Raw genomic sequence first — 23720 nt, 5'->3', positions numbered from 1 at the left:
CTTGTTACAGAGGGAACAGGGGAAAGTCTTACATCCCGAGGTTCAGGCCTTAAGAATGACAGCCTGGAGAATCAGGTTATGAAGGATATCCTACTGAACAGTAGGTGTGAAACCACAAGGCGAAATTACGCTTGCAAATGGAAACATTATAGGGCTTATATGAAGGAAAGAGCGATCAAGCCCTTGCACGCCACTCCAAAGGAGGTTTTACTGTACCTAACATAACTAAAGTTGAAGGGTTTGGCCAATGTTTCTATCAAGCTGTATTTGGCTGCTATTTCGGCAAAACATAAGGGTTGGGATGGGTCAACTGTGTTTTCCTATCCAGAATGCAAACGTTTCCTGAAGGGCCTCAACAGTTTGTACCCATCTATACGTCAACCAATGGAGCAGTGGAGCTTGTCTTTGGCATTGTCAGCAATTACAGAACAACCATTCGAATCTCTAGAAACTACACCCATTAGACTTCTCATGCTAAAGACTGCTTTCCTAGTGTCAGTCACATCGGCAAAGCGTGTAAGTGAGCTGACTGCTCTTCGTATGGATAAGTCTTACACTCAGTTCTACCCCCATAAAGTTATGTGGCTAGATCCACGCTTCCGTATGAAAGTGATGACTGACTTTCATTTAGATCAAGAAATAATCCTACCTACCTTCTTGCAAGACACAGAGACGGCTTTGGAAAGGTCACTCCACCCGTTGATTGTGCAGAGAGCCCTTCTGTATTAACTAGAAAAAACACATAACTTCAGAAAGAGCAGGAAACTCTTTATTTCATACAAGGGGAAACGTAAAGGGCGTCCGATATCACGCCAATGCCTTGCTCATTGGATAGTAGAGCTAATTTTCCAGGCATATAAATGTCAAGGGGTTGCGCCGCCCTGGACAGTGCGTGCACACTCCACTAGAGCTTATGTGGCGTCAGCGGCCCATCTGTCAGGCATCAAAATGTCAGAAATCTACATGGTGGCCACGTGGTCCTCTCAACAACCATTCATCAAACATTATGCTATTGATTTGAGGATGGCGAGGGAGGCAAATTTCAGAAGAACTGTTTTAAAAAGGGGGTTAGCTTAAGCTACAGGTCAACTGCACCCGCCTCCGAAGGGGGAAAGCTTGCTAATCACCTAGTCCTTATGGTTACAACAGATCCCAGTCCAGATAAACTGGTTGCTTACCTGTAACTTATGATCTGGATGGGATCCATTCTAGCCATAAGACCCTCCCGAGACATCCCCGCTGCAGTATTAATTGGAGGGAGACAATTCATCTTGCGGTCGTCACATTGGGCTGTCTGCGAGAAACTGAAGGAGAGATGCCCCAACCGCCACTCTCAACAGACTCAGCACTGCATGTGCAGGCGGGCAGGGCGTCAAGAGGAGCTACTCAATCAGCTCACAAGGTCCCTGCGCAAGCGCAGAACCCAATCCTTATGGCTACAACAGATCCCATCCAGATCATGTTACAGGTAAGCAACCTGGTTTTTTGCCCTTTTAAATCAGACCTTGTATAGTAAGCTGAGAAATGCTGAACATGCCTGCCAACTAGCCAGTATTGGGTTAGAGAGAATATAGGTTTGACTTTGTATGAGGCAACTCCTTCTGAAGTCAGCCATAGCTTAGTTACTTAGAGCACATGCTTTGCATGTATAAGGTCCCAGGTTCAGTCTTTGACATTTCTAGAAAAAGTCACATAAGAGTTACTGCCAGGCAGGAAAGACAGTACTTGATAACCAATCATTTGACTATGTATAAGTTTCTTATACTTAACTTTTCAACTGATTCTTTGAAATAAGTATGGATGAATAAGTATGAAAAGAATGTGGAATAGGGTTTTTTTTTTAAACTTGCTTTCATATTGAACATTCTCATTCCAGAGGGTTTGACATCGGAAATCATTTCTGTGAATGGATGTATGACTACGTGTATGAAAAATACCCATTCTTCAAAGCAAACTTTCTTAATTATCCCTCAAAGAAGCAACAGGTAAGCAATAAAATAGAATTGTCTCTAATTTAAAATTCACCCTAACATCTAAATCTAGCCAAATGTGGAAAACTTCATATTTCAGACACTTAGTTAATATCTTCTGCTTCAACTTCACAACATTTCAAAATGGCTTCTTAATTGCCCATCTTGTAACTTTTCATAGTGTATGGTCAATGTACTGTACTACATTGTTGTTTCAACTCCAGTAGCAGTAATCCAGAGTAGCTGCAACCATTCAATAGAAAATTCTTTTATTAAACTGTGGAGGATGGTTCTTAACATCAATACAGATGTTCGGTTTATGCATGGATAACCGAAATTCTTCCCAGCACAATTTTAGATCAGAGATTAGTAGCTGAAGTACAAAATTCTACTTACTAGGTTGATTATTAAACTGAAAACCAATACTGTGTCTGCAGCTTGCATGCCATATTGAAACTGCTCTGGAATTATACTAAAGCTTTAATAAATGAAACTGTGTTCAATGCATCAGTATTGTTTTAGTATCTTCTATGCTGGTATGGCTAAGGAACTGTACTGTGCCTTTTAGCTCCATTTCATCTCCAGTTATCTAGCTGCATCTCAAAGCGGATTTGAAAATCTGAGCAATGAAGATAAGTCGAAAATAGAAGAAGAAATGTTGATTGAAGTTAACAGGTAACCTCTACCTTCATTCTGAATGTATTGTATTCCTGCATTTGAATCTTGACTTTTCAATTAAGATGCTGGTTGTATATACATCTTAAAGTAGATCTAATTAGTATTTAGCCAGGCCTCAGACCTCAACTCTAAAACATTTTTCCACGTTAAGTGTCTCGGGAAGCTATCTTGTACCTCTAAGAAAATGAGTAGAGACCAAATGGACTACTTAGCCATGAGTTTCTTCTGGCTGGTTGAACTTGTTTTTGGCCTGCTATGAGAACATCTGGTCTACTAGCACTAAAGCATTCCAGAGGAGGCAGCCAGTGGTTAAGGGCACATCTAGCATTCACTTAAGAGCATTTTCAGCTCTAAACACTTTAGAAGCAGAGTATGAATGCATCCTGAGTTTCCATTCCTGAAGAAGTTGTAGTTTAGTTTTCTTGTATTCTGTACTTGATATGGATGAAAATTGAAATATGCAATTCTGAACTCCAGAAATTGACAGTCTACTTACAATGGGTAGCATCCAGACTAACATCAGACTAACACTGAGCAGAAGAGTTAAGCTCAGGCAAGGTGGAGAAGAGGCAATTTTTAACCAGTTCCCACTGTAGCTTCTTGTGCCTACCAAAATATGCCCCTGAGGGTCCTCCAACCTTTGGACATATTTTCAACAGGCATGGGACTGCAGAGGGAAGGCAGGACCAACTAAAATTGCCCCCCCCCCCGTCCCACTCTTCTGCTTCATGCTACCCCCCAAAATAAGTGATTAAATTCTGTCCAAAATAAGAGTGAATTTACATTAGATACTGAAACATTAGTAAGTATTACATTGTGTATCTTCTTGACAGGTTTGCCCTTGCGTCACATTTCCTCTGGGGTCTGTGGTCCATTATACAAGCAAAGATATCAGCTATTGAGTTTGGATACATGGTATGTCTCTTGAAAATGCTATCTTAACACTTGACTTGAAGGTTGGCATATTCAGTGTAATTACTGGCCAACATCCAGACTAACCCTGCTCCAGGATTTTTTTCTGTTATGCATGAGGTGGGGCATAGGGGGACATGGTTTTGGGAGAACACCAGTAGCTGCAGAGGAGAAAGGAAACAGCTGAAAATTTCATACTCCTGTGCATGACAAAAATCCTGGTGTGTTGGTGAGCAGGTTAGTCTAGATGTCGACTACTATATCCAGGGAAGGGGTTCCCCTCCACAGGATTTGATCTCTCTCAAAAGCCTGTATGTGTGTGATTGTTTTTTAATCCACTTTTTCATTAAGCTGTAAACAGCAAAACCACTTCTTTTTACAAATAGCAGTAGTGCAGTACAATATGAAAATTGCCGGGGATCTGACACAAATACCATAAAATACAAGCATGTATTTTTATAGCATTCACTTTAATTACCAGTCAGTCCTGAAATTTTTGGCAAGCAACTGGGCTTCAGTATTTTACCCAAACCTTAATGAATGCTGGTCTTGGACACTTAAAAGAGCTATTTATTGGCATCACCTGATACTTTTCTTTATTTATATCGAGAGTAGCAGTGAACTTGTAATGGTACCAGTACTACTTGCATGCATGTGTGTATATGTATGTATATATAATATTAATGGCAAAGTGGAAATGCAAATTTCACTATCCTCTTTATCCATGTTGGCAGCAATTGAGGTTGAGTAGGTCTTAATATATGTACCACAGCTGCATTCAAAGCAGGCTTCTGGTCACAAAAAAGTAGAGTTGGGGCTATTGGTGGCCATCTTGAACGCTTCCTAGGTGAAATGTGTGCTACACACATTTCTTAAGTGCACTGGGATTGGGGCAGCAGATGGAATGGTTCCATACCTTCAACTCAAGGACTGCCTGCTCCCAAGGGTTTCTGCCCACTTGACCAGATCAGAGTGGGGCTTTGCTCCTTGTGCTGACTTTGTTGTTGAGGAACGTGGAACAGGGCCTTCTCTGTCATTGCCCTCAGGCTTTGGAATGCTCTCCTGGCTGAAATCTGCTCCTCAGTCTCCATGAAAGTTTTTAGGGGAAAAGTAAAGACATGGCTCTTCACCCAGGCTTTTGAATGAGAGTAAATTTTTTGCTCCTGCTGCTCATACTGATTTCTGTCATGTATTATTAATTTATGGGTTATTAAATTTTTATATAGAAATTGTTTTAACATTTATATCATCTGTACTTTTGTATTATGTATTTTAATTTTTGATATAATCTGTACCTTTGTGTTTAATTATATTGTAAACCACTTTGAGGTTTTAATTAAAAGCGGCATATACATTGAACATTAAATAAATAAACTACACTATTTTATCTCACTTAGGACTATGCACTCTCAAGATTTGATGCCTACTTTGAACAGAAGAGGAAGCTCAAAGTGTGAAGGTCAAAGACTAGACAATCTGTTTCTGTACTGTATAAGGAAGGCAGCTGGGCAGAAATTCCACTGTGCTTAGGCTACTGTAGTTGTAATGAAGGTTTTGCAAATTCCAACTACTCGGATGCAATGCTGAAGACTGCACAAAATGGTTATGTTTACTCTTTTAAAGTTTCATAAGTCTTTGGAATGAGAATTGACAGCTTGAAGTATAATATAACAGTGCAATATCAAGCTTTTTAATCTAGAAGGTATTATGAGGGAAGCTTTAAGTTTTAATGTGAACCATCCCATACTTCAAGAGCAAACAGTGTTAACTCTGATTACTTATTTTTTAACTAAGCTATTTTTAGTGAATTAATGCATCATACGTTGCACCAATTACTGGGAAAATTCCAGTTCTATCTAGGGAACACTGTTATACTGTGAATCTTGGCTGAAAACCGGTTCATGAGTGGTTCTCATGGGTTACACCAAGTCATTCATCTCCAAATAACTACTGGTAGACATACACTAATAGCTAAAAAGCAAGGAAACTCTCACAGTCTGCCTTCTGTTTCAATGCAGATTCTGTTTGCTTTCACATTCTGGTATCTCAGTAGAACAAGGTAACACAGATAAATCTCAAACCGGGAATGCCTACAAGTTGCATTTCCCTAATAGCTCATACCATACATTTGACCAAGAGTGTACATTGGTGTTCATTGGCTGCCCAGAAATAGTCCTGCAGTATTGCATTGTTCATGTACAGGGTTTCCTGGGCTGGCAGCACTGGGATGAGTGCCTTGAATTCCTCCAGCTGCTCCTCTCTTACTAGGAGGAAGAGAGGGCCAAACTAAATGGGGAGCAAATGAAGAATGTTTGACCAATAATGGCATGGTGGTGCCTTGTGGGGGAGCACAGTGCTCCTCACTTAAACTCCTGACTTGCAGCTTGTTCCACCAGATGAGAGAATGAGTCTTGTACAGAAAATACATTGAAATTCATATGTGAACTCTACAGTAAGTGTGTGTTCTCTTTGACCATCCTTATTTGAATTGTGCTTTCTGCTAACATGTATTGTACAAATAAATTTTTTAAGTCTTTACCTTTTACCATATCTGATTCTCAGTATGTGGCACAAGTCACCATTTTAACATTTCAAGTGTTTTAATTAAAGCAATAATAAACATGGATTTACAGCATTTCAGAAACAAAATTGAAGTAAGCCTTAAGAGTTCTATTTAGATAGTCCTAGTAGTTATAACACAGATTGTCAGATGTTTAGAAAAGAATTAAGATTTCAATGTGACTTTCATAGTACACTTTTAATATACTTTTGTGTTTCTCAAATGCATTTTGTGAAATTAAGTATCCATGTTGATTTGGGGGGTTCATACAGCTGTTCGCTTATCCATTATAGTTTGAATCAGTTAGATACTATCTATCAATTACTGAATTCCAAAAAATAGAGCAGTAACTTATAGAACCAGTGTGGTGTGTTGTCGTGGTTAGAGTGCTGGACTAAGACCGGGGAGACCTGAGTTCAAATCCCAAGTGTTGTTCACATACCTCAAATACACTCTGCCAAGCAGGTTTCTCCCTTGTGGTGAGACCTTTAGATCTGGATCGTGATCCGTTGTGATCATGAGGAAATGGGTTCTGCACCTGCGCAAGAACCTCACAGGCGGACTAAGTAGCTCCTCACGATGCCTAATCCGCCAGTTCATGCCTCCTTAGTTCGTTATAATCAGCAGTTGGGCATCTCTCTGTCAGTTTCTGCTTGACCACCTTAGCGTTCAGACCTCATTGTGGCTCCTTGGTTCAATGGAAACATTGGATCTGGACAGTGATTCCAGCGACACTCATAAACACCAAGAGGGAGGAGGATACATTAGTTTGCCACACTAGACAGAGGCATTTGCAACAGGAGCAGACAGCCAAGTTCTGCCAGGGCCAAAACCAGCCCCTGCCAGACTAAGAAATCATTGTAATTTGCCCCTTCCTGTCACAAGCAGTGTGCTATTCTTTTATTATTGACTCTAATTCTCAAATATCCCAGTCATGGATGGAAAATTCAGGGTCAATTTACAAGAGACACATTTTCTACATGGAAGTTTCTTCTGTGCAGGTGTTGTGCAGAAACCCATGTGTAGTGACCGCTAGGGGCATAGCAAGGTTGGAATGGGCCAAGATGAGATTTTAAAATGGGCCCCCAGCCCCTCAAAGTCCAGGGCCTCCGCACACCCCAGGCCCCCAAGGATTTAAGTCTGATATTCCAAAATAAGTATGCTGCCTGTAAATACATTTCACCGAATACACACATGCACACTTCACAGTATATAGTGATATACATTGAGTACTATATATTTGTGCTGCTTTTAATGCCTAGGACACACTAGCAACGCTAATTATGAAAATGGCCCCCTTGCTGCAGATTAGCAAAGGAGACTTTCAACCATGCAGGGTGAGCCTATGTTTGTTTTCTCAGAATTCAGAACAAATTAAGTAAAGTTTGATTCCAGGAGGTTTTTCACACAAGGCTTTTAAAGCCCTTTAGCACACATCTCCTCTGGAATAGAGTTGCTGCATTCACATGTTGGCCAGATTTACCCTGAAGTCCTTGCAAGTTATTGGAGAGCAGTTCACACACAAGAAAAATAAAATAAAAGCACAACACATGCTTCACAGTTCTCACTCAGACCTTCTGGGTTGCAAAACAACTTGAACATAAGTGCATTTATGAATGAATGAATAAATAAATATTTGTTCCAAAAGTTTTTGTAATTTTCTGACATGAAACAAGCCACTTATAGGCCTTAGATAGTTTTTGTTTTTAAAGCCAGCACATTTTCCAGTCTGTTTTAAATTAAATATTCAGAGACTTCTCAGTCTTGCCCCACCACCCATATCAAAGCACTATGGCAAGCAGATCCCTATATACGGGGGTAACCACAAAAAGGAATTCACAGCCTACCTTTCAAAAGCTGTGCTTTTGGTCTGCTGTGCTTCTGGTCTGCTGCAGGGAGCTCTGCCAGCCTCCTTCCTGGCTTGCTGGGGCCTGCTGAGTTCAGGCTTCAGGGAGGCCTACTCGGAGGCCCCTCTGGAAGCCCCGCCCACCCACCGATCAGCTGAGAGGCGGGGAGAGAAGAGCTCTGCAGTTTGCAGGCTGCTCTGATCCTAGGCCGGAGCTGGAGGCAAGTGGCTGAGGGGCCCTGGCGCTGGGCAGGTGGGCAATGGGGTGGGGGTGGCAGGAACTGGCGTGGCGCCCCCACCTCAGTGGTGCCTAGGGCACGTGCCCTGCCTGCGCCCCCCCCTCCAAGTTCCGCCTATGCAAATTCCTCCTGTACTCAACCAAAGAAAACCACAGGGCTCTGTGGGCGCCAGGAGCCGAAATCGACTTGACGGCACACTTTAGCTTTAAACATATAGAACCTTTGTCAGTCTGTAGAAGCTTCATTGTAAGGTTTGCACTAAATACTTAGGTGCTGAAGGCTGCAATCCTATGAACATTTAATGGGGAGTAAGATTGAAATCTGTGGAATTAAATGAACTTGCAAGGAACTGTTCTGTAAGTGTGCAAAAATAACCATGTACACTGCCCTGAGCTCCTTGGAAGAAAAACAGAATATAAATGTAAATTTTAAAATTGACATAGAGGTTCCTGCATCTTTTTATTTTATTTTAAAAGCTTCTTCTGTCCTAAGGGAAGGATGTAAAAGTAATGATTTGAAGAATAGTGGTGGGTTTATGAGTAATTGGGAGGAAAGTGCTATCTTCACAAATGTCTTAATGTAGTGTTAATTGGTACTTATCAATACTTAAGTTCCATCAGTCAAAGCGCTTTACCCCAGCCATTGTTAAAATGCCACAAAATGTAATGGACAGTTTAAATGTCTGATACACTGCATCCCATGATCTTACGTTATGCTGGGCCATGGTCGTCTTACCCCCTCCCAACCCATCTGATTTGCAGCACCTGCTTTGGTGGGAAATAGGTAGTACTCTTTGATTGGTCATCTCAGTACTATATGTGCTCTCCTGAAGAATGTGTTGCTAAAGGACGTGCTGTGTAAATGATTGAGCTACAGTTCTAAACATAATGGGTTTAAAATCCTTTTTTAGGTGGTAGAAACAGAATAACTTGCTAGCTAATGCTATTGTGGGCATCTTGTGAAGTGATCTAGCCCTTTGCATGCAGGAAGAGGGAAAACTCAAATTTCAACAGCAAATAATTGTTCAACTATTTCAATTTCAAGATGTTCTGAGACTAGATGGTGAGATCACAAGGTGGTAAACCTTGTTAGTATAGATGTTAGCTTCAAAATGCTGAGTCCATGACGACAGCACACATTTCAAAAATGGAGCGTGAAGAGATTTGTGCTTCAATCCAGTGAAACTGGCAGAGCTGTTCCAGCTTTGATTAGAGAGACACTACTGGGCTAGGTAAGTGTTAATACTTGCCCTTGACAGTAAATTTCCACCATGGTGCTTTGGAATGGTTTTGACTAGAGAAGTGGCACAGGGCTAGAAACATCCTCTACTTCTGCTACTCCCTTCAAATTTGGAACCTGCTGTGGCTGCTGTTCAACTAAACATGAAGAAAATGAGAAATCCAGTAATTTCCCTTGTCTTTGGTTTGGCCTTAAATTAGTGTAAACTACCTTGAAAACAATAGTACTTGTGCCACAACTATCTAGCTTGTTTTAGGGGTGCTCAGTGCAGTGGTGGGTGGGGCAGCAAAGATTTGTAAGGGTTTATTCTTTATAGATGAATCATCAGGAATGAGCTCTTTAAATGTGGATTTATTTAATCCTCCTTTCTTATTATCTCCTGAACTGTTTTTCTTCCACAAAAGAGCTATTTGTAAAAAGTGGTGATAAATCTGGCTCCCTGTGATTTGATGGACTTAGCAGAGTTATGTATTTGCTTCTTTTGCTCCCTTCGCCTAGAAATAAGGAAAGGGTGCCACTTGTTTTCCCTTAGTAGACACAATGAGGCTCTTTATAACAAGGCTGCAGCACAGAGCCAGGTACTTCTGAGTACAATCTATAAACAAGATCAGGAGTCATTCCAGGCCAAAGCCACATAAAGCAACCAAAAAAGAATTGAGAGGTGGATCAAAGTTAGCTGAAGGGATTCTGAGTTGGAACTAAATTCAGAAATTTACTCTGCTATATTCTGTGCTAAGCAGACAAACTGGGATTTAAATACATGAAAGGTGATGTGGGCAGTCACCTTGCCCTTCCTAAACACAAGCACCTTTCTTTACATAATAAAGCTATTTTTTATGTGACAGAACTAGTTTAATTTATTAGATACATAGCTTGCTGTCTCCTAACTCCTGCATTGTTAAAGCAGGTTACAGTGGTTTGCATCCAGATTTAGTGGTGTGCTGTAGTGCAAAGATATTGCACAAAGAAAGGCATGTCTGTCCCAGGCTAAGCCTTGCACTAGCAGATGTTAACAAGTTGCACAACTTTTTAGAGCAAGCCTATATATGTCCAGTCAATGGTTTTCCACTAACTGTTGTACATTATAGACCACCACTACTTCATGCAGCTTTGTAAACTTAAATGTGTGCAGCTTATTTTGTGGTTCTAGCACAACATTAGCCTGGGTGTCAACCAGTAATTTTTAGATTTTATTTTTGTGTACAGAGGGCTTAGGGACTGAAGAAACTAAAGTGCAATTTTATCAGAAATGTGATTAAAGGGATTTAATGTCTATGTATCGGTCATATTGCCTAGCTCTTGTCTCTATTTGGTAAGGTTTCAAAAATGTATCCCCTCTTCTCCCACTCCCCTGCCCACCAAGGAGACAAGAATTTAAACTGCAAAGAGCTCTTGGGGGAAGCAGCAGCATGTGATAAATCCCCCCCCCCGCTTTTGCTTCTAAATTGCATCTACTGGATTCACCTGAACTTTTTTCTACTGTATAGTCTCTACTATACGCTCCTATTTCCAACAGAAATAATTAGCCCCAAATTAACTACCAAAATGCCAGTGCTTTATATAGGCCACTATCTGCCAAATAACTGCCTGTTGGAGATATTTTGCAGAATAGTATAGGGGCAGAATGTAATCTCGGGTGTGGTGGTGGTGATGTGTCCAGAATGCTCTACAGCATCTTTAACATGGACATGTCTTCACTTCCTCTCTCCTCTGCAGCCGCATATCAAATTGAAAGGTCATATTGGAAAGATGCTAGTGGGTGAGAGGGGTTGGCTTGGCTGACTTCTTCAGTGTTACATGTGATCGTATGTAAGAGATTTTCTCATGCTGTGTTGATCTCCAGTCATGTGTTGCTTCAGATTCTGGGCCCCACACATCTATTATTTCACAATACTCTTTGCCAGAAGTTGACAAAGATTCACAAGGTTTGGGGTGAGGAAGAGAGTCTTCTGGTGTGTGTCCAGGACCCTGATGCTTGTGCTTTTCAAGTGGGATGGGGTAATTGAGGCAAGAGTGTTTGTGGTACTGTACTGAATTGACTGCCGGCACCTGACTGAAGTCACTTGTTGCAACAGAAAGGAGGTGCTGGGACAAAGTGGAGGTGCTCTTTCTCAGGCTGTGTCTGCAGTGGTGTGCACTGGGTGCCTGATAGAAAAGTGTAGGCATCTGGTTTATCCAGCTGGAGGCACAGGTTATGGATTTAGACTGTGTTCTCACAGAGCTGATGATCCTTCATCTCTAGCTTTCCCAATCATTAACTAGTAGTTGTTAGAAATTTATTGTAACGGGGAATGATGGGAGTTATAGTTCAGCAACACCTGGTGGCCCCCAAGCTGGAAACCACTGTGCTCGATCAGTAGTTCACGAAGTGTGAAGCGAGTCTTCCTAGGGAGAAACTGAGCTTGCAAAGAGAGGTACAGGTGGACCTTCAGGTCCTCTCAGTGTGTGTAGTCTTGAGAGAGGACAGCCGAAGTCAGACCAGATCAGCCTTATTCTGACCAGCTCCACAATGTAGTTCAGAATGAAGATGGAGAGCACTCTCTTTGCCAGGGCTTGCATCTCTGCATTCCTGTGTCCGGTCACATTGTGTCTTTCTCTCTCCACACAAGCTGTAGCCCTTCATTGATCTATTTTATACTGGCTGGTATAACTAATGCTGCACTCCTACTTCAGCAGTGTGGTAGTAATGCACAGGGGCCAATCTTCACCAATCTCCCCTTCCCCCCCAAAGTGCTTGTGTGTAACCCACAAATATATTCCTGAGGACTGCATTGAAACTGTAGGTTGGAGTCATATTTAATGAATGAATCCTCCCAAGCTTTAAAAAAACCACAAAAAACCCCTTGCATGTAGGAAATCAGTGTATCAGAAAAAGGTTTAGTATAGCTCTCACCCTGATGTGAGACATTCTTGGGCAAGCTACATTCTTAGGAGAGCATTCTGCTATATGACAATCCCCCCCCAACTTCAGTGGTTGTTTAGAATGCCACTATCTCTTATTCTGTCTTGAGTGCAATGGCTTTGAATCAAAGAGAGTTAACATTGCCTACATTTTGAGTTGGCTCCTTACAAACATTAGGTAATTGCCCTGAACCAGATGCCACGTGGGTGTAGTTTTCTTGCTTCAGTTCTTCCACATGAGCTGCCAAATGAATCTGTTGTCAGCAGGCAATCTAACCACATAATGCCCCAGATGCAACAGGTATACAGTGGTAGAAGGGGATTGCTTGTGGAATGAGACACTTCTTTTCTAATCACAAGCAGTCTGTAGTAATTAGCGAGCCCAGCAAGGAAGAGGAAAGACTCTGAATAATTATTCCTGTGTGAAAAAGAACAGAACATTTTGTCTTCGGAAGTGTAGTGGAAATCCACAGCAATTCCACATTGGGAAAAGGTTTGTTCAAAAGCAAAATGGCATTTGGTTGCCCATAGGTATTGCCTAGGTGTGGTTAAGTAAACACCTGTGTGAGTCAGTGGTCCTAGGAGAAGCTTACCTTGGTGAGATAATTTATTTGTCACATTTATATATCACCTTATATAAAATCTCAGGGCAGTATACAATCCAGTCAAACAACCATCAAAACCTAAAAGTCATATAAACAGATTAAAATTACCATAAATCAAACTTTAAAACATCATAACTAAAAGCCTGATGAAATAGGTGTGTTTTCAACAGTCATTGAAAAACAACCAGAAATGGGGAGATTCTGATTTCATTTGGGAGTGTGTTCCAGATCTTTGGGGCAACTCTAGAGAAGGCCCAGTTTTGGGTCACCACCAAGCAAGCTGGTGTCAACTGCACCTCCCCTGATTATCTTAATAGGTGGTGGGGTTCTTGAAGATGGGGAGAGGTGTCAGGTTGGGGCCATAGCACTGGGTGAGGTGTGGTGGTGGGGTTCATGAGAAAGGCACTCTATTAAATTAGCAATGCAGCTGTTAGAAGAGCTAAGGTAATAAAGCCTTCGTCTGTCTGTGACTACTTTTAACCAAAACAAACAAACCAGGAGAGCCTGATAATAGGTCTCCCACATCTCATTAGTTTTAACCTTAAAATATCTGGTTTCAGCTCAAGGGGTTATATCCTAATGTTGTGCAAAGAAGTAAATTAAAGGGGCTGTTATCACTGCTCTCCCCACCTTCGTGTTCTGGTGTCCAATTGTGATGAACCCATGTACGTCAAGCTGGTTCAAGTGCTTTGTGCTGAACACCAGATCAACCTGATCAAGGCTGATAACAAGAAATGGTAGATCTCTGCAAAATAGAGAAGGAAAACTCATGAAGTTGTGGGCTGCAATTGCGTGGTTGTTGAAGACTATGGCAAAGAATCTGCTGTAGCTGCAGCCCCTCTGCCACATGCTTTCTTGTTCCAAAGCATACCCCCAGCCCTCAGAAATGGATTTCCAGAGAGGGATTGGGAGTTCAGTAAAAAATAACTTATGTTTGCTGACACTTCAGCATAACCTCAGTAACATTAGGTGCTGAAGGGTGACAATTGACTCTCCACTGACTACTGGAACCTTGACTTCAATGTTACTACACCAGTGCAAGACCTTATATTGGCAACAAACACGGTATTACTTTTTCCTACAGCCTCTCTGTCCCATCTGTTCTAATTGTTCCTGTGGCACCTTTTCCATGATGTCCACTGCTCCCAATTACTGTCCAGGAACATCTCTACTCTTGAGTGAAACACTTTGGTTTCAACAGAATTGAGCACATCTGGGGATGTATTTGAAGATGGGGAGAGGTGTCAGGTTGGGGTAACAACACTGGGTGAGGTGGGGTTTAGCACTTCCCCACATCATTCTTCCCATTTAAATTACTTAAAAATACAGAGAAGATCTGAATCTTGGATTTTCCATGTCCCATCTAGCTTCACCTAAAGATTCCTTTTACGTGTAACTCTAACAGCATGGTTGCTATTACCTCCATTAATGCCCCCACACCTCTAGAAGAATATCTGAAATCTCCCACCTACCTGGTTCCTTCATGGGCATGTTTAACATACCACACAAGTAGCACCCAGACCCCTGCTCAGTTGCATCTTAACCTAGTTCTTCACTTGTTAACCCCAATTTTGTGACTAAGTGTTCCCCAGAATCCCTTCTTATCTATCCAGCAAACACAGATTTAAGTCACCAATTGTTTTTCCCTGCAGCAGATAGCTTATTAGGAACTACCCTGCAAACTCCTGCTAGAGATAGTTCATTCATCAGTTTAGCTCAAACAAGATGGAACCACACTCAGCAGAAGGGATAGCCCAACTTTCAGCTGCAAATAAAAAATGTTGCTTCTCAGCACTCATTTCCCTTTTGGAGAACATATCAAGCCACCTGAATCTACGCCTCAAGCTGCTGTAGGGCTTCAGATCCAAGCTCAGAAGCAGCTCGGTTTGGCATTTATCTGGAGTAGCAAGCACAATCTATTGTCTACTACAGTCAAATGATCAGCTTCAACTTTCACAGTTGTTCCTCCCTTCCAATTCCAGTCCCTTCTCACCATCATAATCCACCAGCCTTCTGTTTACTATTTTACTCCCTCCACCACCATCACAGTTCATCGTTCATGTCAGATTATCATGCCCACAGAAAATAATCCTGTTTCTTTCACTTCCTCAGAGCAGAGGGCCTTGTGAGTTTTGTATTTCATGGATAGCAGGATTCCACCTCCTCCTCTTTACCATAAACCACAAAGCACCTGCCACCTGAACTCCCTGAACTTGTCTCAGAGCCAGAAAGTATTTAACAGCAAGCAGTGCTCAGGGGCTTCCAAGTTCCTGGTGCTGGATTTCAGGCTCTCTTAGAATATGTCACAGAGTAGACTGTTCCTAACAAGTATGAGATTCTCTCCCACTCAGAATGAAACATGCATTTGAATGCCAGCAAAGCTCTGGCTGTAACTTGCTAAGTGCTGGATGCTGTTGGGCAACCCCTCTCTCCACATCTCCCAAAACAGTGAGATGAGGTGCAGTACTGTACTTCCTGGCTCCCTTTGGAGGAGAGATCACTAGAAGCTTGTTATGTCTGAAATATTTGATTTATTTACAATTATATGCTTTGAGCATTAAATGGAGCTGAAATGGCAGGGCAGTCCTACAAAGCAACAGTGTCAGATGCCCAGAAGAGCAAACGCTGCATCTGAAGGTGCTGCACCTCTCTGCCCACCTTCTTCATTCCATCCTCTCCAAAGTTCAGTCTGCTTCTGGGGGCAAGGGGAGGAGGAGGATGAGTCACCTTACAATCTTGCATCATCCCCTCCCATCAGATGGAAGTGTCGGACTGGACCAATCTTACAAGATTCTTGATAGATTCTACTTCAGCACCATTAATGCCCCATTCAGAAAGAGCCGGTTAGGGTTAAGAATAGCCTTAGTGATAGCTAACCTGGAGGAGGAGGAGGAGGAGGAGGAGGAAGAAGAAGAAGAAAGAGCGAGCCTCTGACATTTTGGCTCATTAGCCAGGGCTCTTGCTAACATAAGAGGAGGCTAGCCAGCATTCATAATCACAGCACACACATGTTGGCTCTTTCAGATCACAGTAGTAGTATTGAACTATGCCAGCTGAGTCCTAATCAGCAGCTCCACTTTCTGCTTGTGGGAATCCAAGCGCACATCAACTATGGATATTACTTCCTGTAATAATTGCCAACTCCACTCCCACACACACCCGCCCACAGAAACTTCAAATTGAAGAGCACCATTGCCACCCCAAAAGTTCTCCCCTCCACGTGGAAGGAACTTTATCAATAGAAGCTCTGAAGTTATTTGGACAATCTTTGAACTAACACAAATGCATTTGTCTATAAACAAGGATATATATTCTTCTGAGCCACGTATGGATGGCTACCCTCATCCAGCCAAGGCAGCCATTTTAAAGTGGAGATAACAGGTGGCAGCAGTCAGTAGTGTCCTCTGTCCAATCCAGCCACATCTTCCATATTTGCCTTCCATACAAAGTACTCCCTTTTAAAAGCTGGGAGTGTCTGAATGCCGCCCCCGCCCCCCACCCCCAATATAATTACAGTTGTTTGAGGCAGTGGCTCCAAGTCTGTGTATAAGAAGGACAGAGAAGAAGTGAGACAGACTTCTTTCTAGTAGTCTTTGGCAAGCACTGCCAGGCTGCAGTACTTCCACTCTACACACAATGCCAACTGTTTTGTCACAGGCACAGAGACGGCACAGCCTGCCTCAGAGTCTGTAGCACACTAGCCTGGCTATTCAAAATGGAATCCACTCACACTGCTGCTTGCCAAAGTGCAATCAGCATTGACAACAGCACAGGGAGCGTGGGAATGTGTGCCGAGGGGCTTGAATCGGGATGCATGACACATACTTGGGGCTAGTACCTTTGTCTACTGCTTCTGCTTCCAGCTAGGGAGCTCTGTCTGCAGAGCTGGGACTTGCACAGCATAACTGATTGCTATATGTGCTAAGGAAGGTCAGGGCGGGGGGAGAATCTGTCCTGGCCCATCCTGAAACACAGCAAGATGGAGAGCACTGCAGCCAAAGTCTGGCAGGTAGAGGAAACCAACCCTCTACCAGAGAAAACCACAAGCAGACAGGCAGACAAATTTGACTGCCAGCACCCCTCCAAATGTTTGCTTTCTTTCCTTCCCAAAATTGGGCTTCTACCTGCTATCATTAGGTAGAGATTGGCTCCCTGCTCATTTCTGGCAATTGTACTGCATTCAGTCAGGATGTGCATCTTGCACTTTCTTGTGAATATAGTCTTGGGAGCAATGGCTTGGGGCCAGCCTCTTTTAGATGGCTCTTCGCTGCCAAACACTGAGCTCCAAACCAGGAACTGGGGAATCGGGAAAGGAAGTCTGATCAGTGAAAGGCCAACCACTGGGTTTTGTGTTTATAACTGATGTAGAGCTTCCTCTCAGGCCTGTTAAACTGGCTTAGTCATTCAGGCCAAGTGCCAGAAAAGCAAGGGCCAAAGCCATTTTTGCTTTAGCTACAAACCTGAGGCAAATAGTCCACTTTTGCACCAGACTCTTGGCCCCCAGACCTGCCAAAAGTCAGAGAGCACTCAACCCACATCCTCAAAAAAATTCCTGACTTCTGGGCCCACCAAAAAAAACTGGGCTCTGCCCCCAGGACAGGGGGAAGGGGAAAAAATCTGGGCTCTTCCCCTGTGGCCTACAGGACCGCAAATGCTAGATTATTATTTTTTGTTTGTTTTCATTCTCAACAATTTTCATCCCAGCCATGCACTATGATGGCCAGGTGTTTGAGAGACCCCTTGGTTTCAGGCCCAATGGAGATTGAAAACATATGTCAAGCCACTAGCAACTGCAGTGCATAGCTGGCCTACAGGTCTGTACAGTTAGAACAACATTTGAGCACACTGAAGGAGTTCTGTGAAGCTAGAGTGCATTCTGTTCTGTACATAACAACAGCCCTGCTGGATCAGGCCCAAGGCCCATCTAGTCCAGCATCCTGTTTCACACAGTGGTCCACCAGATACCTCTGAGAAGCCCACAGGGAATGCCCTCTCTCCTGCTGTTACTCCCCTGCCACTGGTATTTAGAGGCATCTTGCCTCTGAGGCTGGAGGTGGCCTATAGTCCCTAGACTAGTAGCCATTAATAGACTCTGTCCACTGTGAATTTGTCCAAGCTCCTTTTAAAGCCATCCATGCTAGTGACTATCACCACATTCCGTGGCAGAGAATTCCATAGATTAATTATGCTCTGTGAGGACAAATACTTCCTTTTGTTGGTCCTTAACCTTTTAGCAATCAGTTTCATGGAATGACCCCTGGTTCTAGTGTTAGGCGAGCTGTCTCTCTTCCATTGGTTCATTCTCATCATACAGGGAGAATCAAAGCATGAGCAAATGCATCGATAATTACAGAACCAATGACTGAATTTGGGTCGGGAGGCAGACTTCTTGCACTACTCAGGGGTGTCTTACAGGGTGCTGAATCTGGCCTATGTAAGCAGAACTGTGCAGCAGCTGCGCCTGAGGCTGGCTGGATTGGGACCTGAGCAAAGAAACATCCAGTTCCTCTTAAACAGGAGGGCACAGTGGAAAGGGACAAAAGTGAACAACATGTAAGCTAACCATGCACATATTAATTCAGAGTCTCCCGCCCACCCTGGCTTAATCACTAACCAAATGTGCAAGTGACCATGACTGAGAGAGGCACAATCAAATCTGACATCCTTGGTGATGCCAGTGGATACAGAGTCTGCTCACACTCTGAGCTCCTCTGAGCACCAGTGTAAAATTGCTCCTGATGTGGAGCTGTGCTTTTTGCCCATTGCTCTTTGCCTCAGCCTATCTTTCTCTGGTATAACGGGCTACCAAGCTCATTGCTTTAGCCCCAAACTGCCTGAAACATTTTGCTTATTGCAGTCACAGGGCTGAAGAAGCCCTTCAGACACTTGTTCACAAAGTGCAAACAAGGGGAGGAGGTGAATATTATTATTATTATTATTACATTTATATCCCGTTCTTCCTCCAAGGAGCCCAGAGCGGTGTACTACATACTTGAGTTTCTCTTTCACAACAAGCCTGTGAAGTAGGTTAGGCTGAGAGAGAAGTGACTGGCCCAGAGTCACTCAGCTAGTTTCATGGCTGAATGGGGATTTGAACTCGGGTCTCCCCGGTCCTAGTCCAGCACTCTAACCACTACACCACGCTGGCTCCAATATGGATATGAATATGGGAATATGGGAGGCTGGCACCGAGGGAGAAGCTATTTCATCGGTCTTCTTGACAGCAGGCCTAGAAAGAGTTACGGTGAACTTTCCCCCCACAATTGTGTGTGTGTGGGTGGGGGGAGGCGGCACTATCCTGCTGGGACAGCTGCAAGGGAGAAGGGCAGTTGTGAGCCCTGAGTTTTGAGCCCACAATAGTTATGCAATCTTTGCCAGACGTGTAAGGAGAAGCCCTGGGCTCATGTTGTACAAGACGTGCAGAGAAGCATCCTCTCTGCACTGTGTCCCAGCTCTAGAACAGCACGTGCTGAGTGTAAGAAATAAACACAGGCTTCAGGCTGCAATATGAATGCCTGAATCCAAAAGGGCATGTGACCAAGGCCTGAGTAGGCCATAAAGAGTTTAAATTCCCCCAGAAGCTGAAGAGATTATCTCCAGTGTCACAACGCTGGCCAGCAGAGCCTAAAAATACTGCACAAAGTAAACTCCATAGGCCTTGCCAGGCTTCACAGAATAATTCACAGAATTATTTAGGCCGTGTTCTTACTCATAACTCATACGATCTCTATGTGGGATAGTAATACAGAGGGCATACAGGCAGAGCAAAGAGAAGTTAGGGTAGTGTTAGCAAGGAATTAATGGCTGAAAGTTCATCGACAAAGGAGTTTGAAAACACATTGAAATCAACCCCAAAAGGAATCTAGTCTTTGACAGCAACATGAATGGATACAAGCTTGTTTGGGTTTTACATTTTCCAAAGCACTTTCCTAACGGTGAACTCTACAGCAGTTAGAGGTGGTGTAAAATGCTTCGGCTTGTCAGGGTCATATTCAAAATGTAAAAAAAAAAAGGAGGGAAGGTGTTTGATGCATAGTTATAGTGCTGGACTAGGACCAGGGAGACCCAAGTTCAAATCTCCATTCAGCCAGATACTTGCTGCGTGACTCTGGGCCAGTCACTTCTCTCTCAGCCTAACCTACTTCACAGGGTTCTTGTGAAGATCAACTTAAGTATGCAGTACACCGCTCTGGGCTCCTTGGAGGAAGGTGGGAGCCAGCGTGGTGTAGTGGTTAGAGTGCTGGGCTAGGACAGGGGGAGACCAGAGTTCAAATCCCCATTCAGTCATAAGACTTGCTGGGTGACTCTGGGCCAGTCACTTCTCTCTCAGCCTAACCTACTTCACAGGGTTGTTGTGAAGAGAAACTTAAGTATGTAGTACACCACTCTGGGCTCATCGGAGGAAGAGTGGGATATAAATGTAAAAAAAAGAGCAGGATTTAAAATGTAATAATAATAATAATAAGGGACAATCCAATAGATTATAATTAAAAAACAGGCTGGATGAAAGAGGTCAAAAAATGTAACCAACAAATGCAAGACCTAATAATAACACCAGAATTAATACATGAAAGAGAAAAGAAAATTAAAAATTGGACTGCACCAGGTGACGATGAACTGCATGGCTTTTGGCTTAAACACCTAACAAGCCTTCATAAACAACTATCAAAATAGTTCAATCACATTTTGCAAGGAGGTGATATTGTACAATGGCTAACAACTGGGAAAACTCATCTCATCATGAAAGACCCAGCAAAAGGTACAGTTCCAAGTAATTATAGACCGATAACCTGCCTGCCAACCATGTTCAGATTATTAACTGGAATAATAGCAGATTAAGTGATGCAACACTTATTAACTAACAAACAGCTTCCAGTTGAACAGAAAGGAAATTGCCCGAACACAAGAGGCACAAAAGACCAGCTGCTGATTGACAAAATGATTTTAGAAAATTGTAAGAGAAGAAAAACCAATCTAAGTGTTGCATGGATTGACTACAAGAAAGCCTTCGATTCATTGCCTCACACATGGATACTAAAATGTTTAGGAACAACTGGTGTCAGCAAAAACATTAAGATATTTATAAAAAAGCAATGAGCATGTGGAGTACACAGTTAACAATCAATGGCGAGACACTTGGACAGGTTAGCATTAGAAGAGGCATTTTCCAAGGGGACTCACTATCCCCTCTGTTGTTTGTAATCGCCATGACCCCACTTTCACAAATACTAAACAAAACAGGCCTCAGATACCAAACCTCTAAAACATCAAGTAAAATCAACCATCTTCTGTACATGGACGATCTGAAGTTGTATGGAAAGTCCCAGTCAGAAATCAAATCACTGCTAAATACTGTCCGTATATTCAGTAACGATATAGCAATGGAGTTTGGACTAGACAAGTGTGCTGCTTTAATAATGAACAGAGGGAAAATAAGAAAAACAGAAGGAATAGAACTGCCCAATGGAAGCAACATCAGGAACCTGGAAGAGAAGGAACATTACAAATACTTGGGCATTCTCCAGGCTGATAACATTGCACACACTGAAGTTAAAAGAAAAATTGGAAGTAGGGGTGTGCATTTTGGAATTTTCTTGTTTCAATTTGTATCCGAATCAAAACACCCCCATTTTGTTTTGTACCCGAATTTTCTGAATCCGAATCAGCCCTGTTTTGTTTTGTAGCCGAATTTTCCAAATCCGAATCTATTTGGATTTTTAAAAAGGGTCCCAGGGCAAAAAGAGTGGGTGGTGGTAGTAGCGTCCAATGGGTGGAAGCTAGCAGCCAAACTTCAAAGGAATTAGGCAAAGGGCTGATTTTTTGTGAATTTTTTAAGTTTACACATCTTTAAGAATTTTCCCATAGGGAATAATGGAGATTCCAGCAAATGTATCGCTTCAAATCAAGGGGAAAGGGATGACCCAGAGCGGAGTGTGGTGGGTGGTAGTGCCCAATGGGGGCAAGGAAACTTCCAGAATTATTTCAAAGAAATTGGGCAAAGGGCTGATCTTTTGTGATTTGATGAAGTTTACGTGTCTAAGATTTCTCCCATAGGGAATAATGGAGGTTTAGGTTTCAGCAGCCCCATAATTCCACTTGGGGGGCACTGGGGTTGCCCAGAGTGAGGGGTTGTGTTGTGCACATAGGGTGCCAACCACCCCCATACCCACAAGCCTGTGGGGTACTGGGTTTTGTTGTTTCTGAGGTGTTCATTGTAGATTCTCTGGTAGCATATGAGATTTTCAGTGAAAAACAAGAATCCACTCTCATATGCTACCAGAAAATCTACACTTAGAACACCACAGAATCAACAGAACCCAGCACCCCATGGGTTAGCAACCCTTCCCCTGGCCAATGTGGGGTCAGTAAAGAGTGGGAAGAAGAAAAAGAGCCAATGTGGAACAAGGAGGGAATTGTCAGCAGGTCAGCCCATGATTTAGGTCACCGATCAGAAGGCTGGAAGGGTGGGAAATTCAAAGAGATGTCAAACACAAAATGGAGACTGACTCAGAGATCACCACTAAATGGAGGTCCAAAACAACAAAACGTTTTGTAGCCGAAACAGGGACGTTTTGTATACAAAACTTTTGGATCTGGAAAATGGGTGTTGTGTTTTATCTACAAAACACCCGAAACGGGCTGTTTTGGGTACAAAACGTTTTGTATCCAAAACGTTTCGCACATCTCTAATTGGAAGTGAATACGTCAGGAGAGTTAGAAAAATCCTCAAGTCCAAACTCAATGGCAGGAACACCATACAAGCCATAAACACCTGGGCTATACCTGTTATCAGATACACTACAGGAATAATAGACTGGACCCAGGCAGAGCTAGAGACGCTAGATCGTAAGACCAGGAAAATAATGACTATCAGTCATGGTCTGCACCACCGCAGTGATGTCAATAGGCTATACCTCCCTCGCAGCTCAGGTGGAAGAGGAATGCTGCAAGTCCATCAAACAGTCGAGGAGGAGAAAAGAGGCCTTGAAGATTATAGCAAGGACAGTGAAGAAGATGCACTTCAAATGGTCAATAACGAGAAACTATTCAACACCAATGAAACAAAGCAGGCCTACAAGAAAGAACAAGTCAAGAACCGAGCAGAAAAATGGAGAAATAAGCCCCTGAATGGTCAATATTTGCACAATATAAGTGGAAAATCAGACATCAGCAAGACCTGGCAATGGCTTAAGAATGGCAACTTGAAGAAAGAAACAGAGGGTTTAATACTGGCTGCACAAGAACAGGCACTAAGAATAAACACAATAAAAGCAAAAGTCGAAAAATCATCTGCAAAAAATACAAGCTACCTGTAGCCAAAAATTGGTGGGACCATAAAACTGAAAAAGTTGTAGAAAATGAAGATGTAAAAATATTATGGGACTTCCGACTACAAACAGACAAAAATCTGCCACACAATACACCAGATATCACTGTAGTCAAGAAGAAAGAAAAACAAGTTTAAATAATCAACGTAGCAATACCAGGGGTTAGCAGAATAGAAGAAAAAGAAATAGAAAAAATCACAAAATACAAAGATCTACAAATTGGAATTGAAAGGCTGTGGCAGAAAAAGACCAAAATAATTCCAGTGGTCATTGGCGCCCTGGGTGCAGTTCCAAAGACCTTGAAGAGCACCTCAACACCATAGGGGCCACAGAAATCACCATCAGCCAGTTACAAAAAGCAGCTTTACTGGGAACAGCCTATATTCTGCGACGATATCTATAACAATTGACAATAAAATTCTGGCATCCCAGGTCCTTGGGA

At 42.7% G+C, this 23720-nt stretch overlaps 1 protein-coding gene across 2 annotated transcripts in view; it reads left to right on the top strand.

Annotated features, from left to right (window-relative positions):
* CHKA (choline kinase alpha) overlaps positions 1 to 6103 on the top strand; it is a 39822-nt gene extending 33719 nt beyond the window's left edge. Inside the window, exons 9-12 of one of the 2 annotated variants that reach the window (XM_053309028.1) lie at positions 1877 to 1985; positions 2539 to 2645; positions 3482 to 3563; positions 4958 to 6103. In XM_053309028.1, the coding sequence (XP_053165003.1) occupies positions 1877 to 1985; positions 2539 to 2645; positions 3482 to 3563; positions 4958 to 5017 (358 nt within the window). In that variant the 3' untranslated portion in view covers positions 5018 to 6103. Of the gene's footprint in view, positions 1 to 1876; positions 1986 to 2538; positions 2646 to 3481; positions 3564 to 4957 lie in introns of those variants that run through there. The other variant, XR_008319361.1, reaches the window with a different exon arrangement.
* Positions 6104 to 23720: the final 17617 nt, after the last annotated feature.

The sequence above is a fragment of the Hemicordylus capensis genome, chromosome 1, assembly GCF_027244095.1.
Source record: "Hemicordylus capensis ecotype Gifberg chromosome 1, rHemCap1.1.pri, whole genome shotgun sequence".
NCBI classification, from domain to species: Eukaryota; Metazoa; Chordata; class Lepidosauria; order Squamata; family Cordylidae; genus Hemicordylus; species Hemicordylus capensis.
This window is presented reverse-complemented; position numbering and strand designations above follow the sequence as displayed.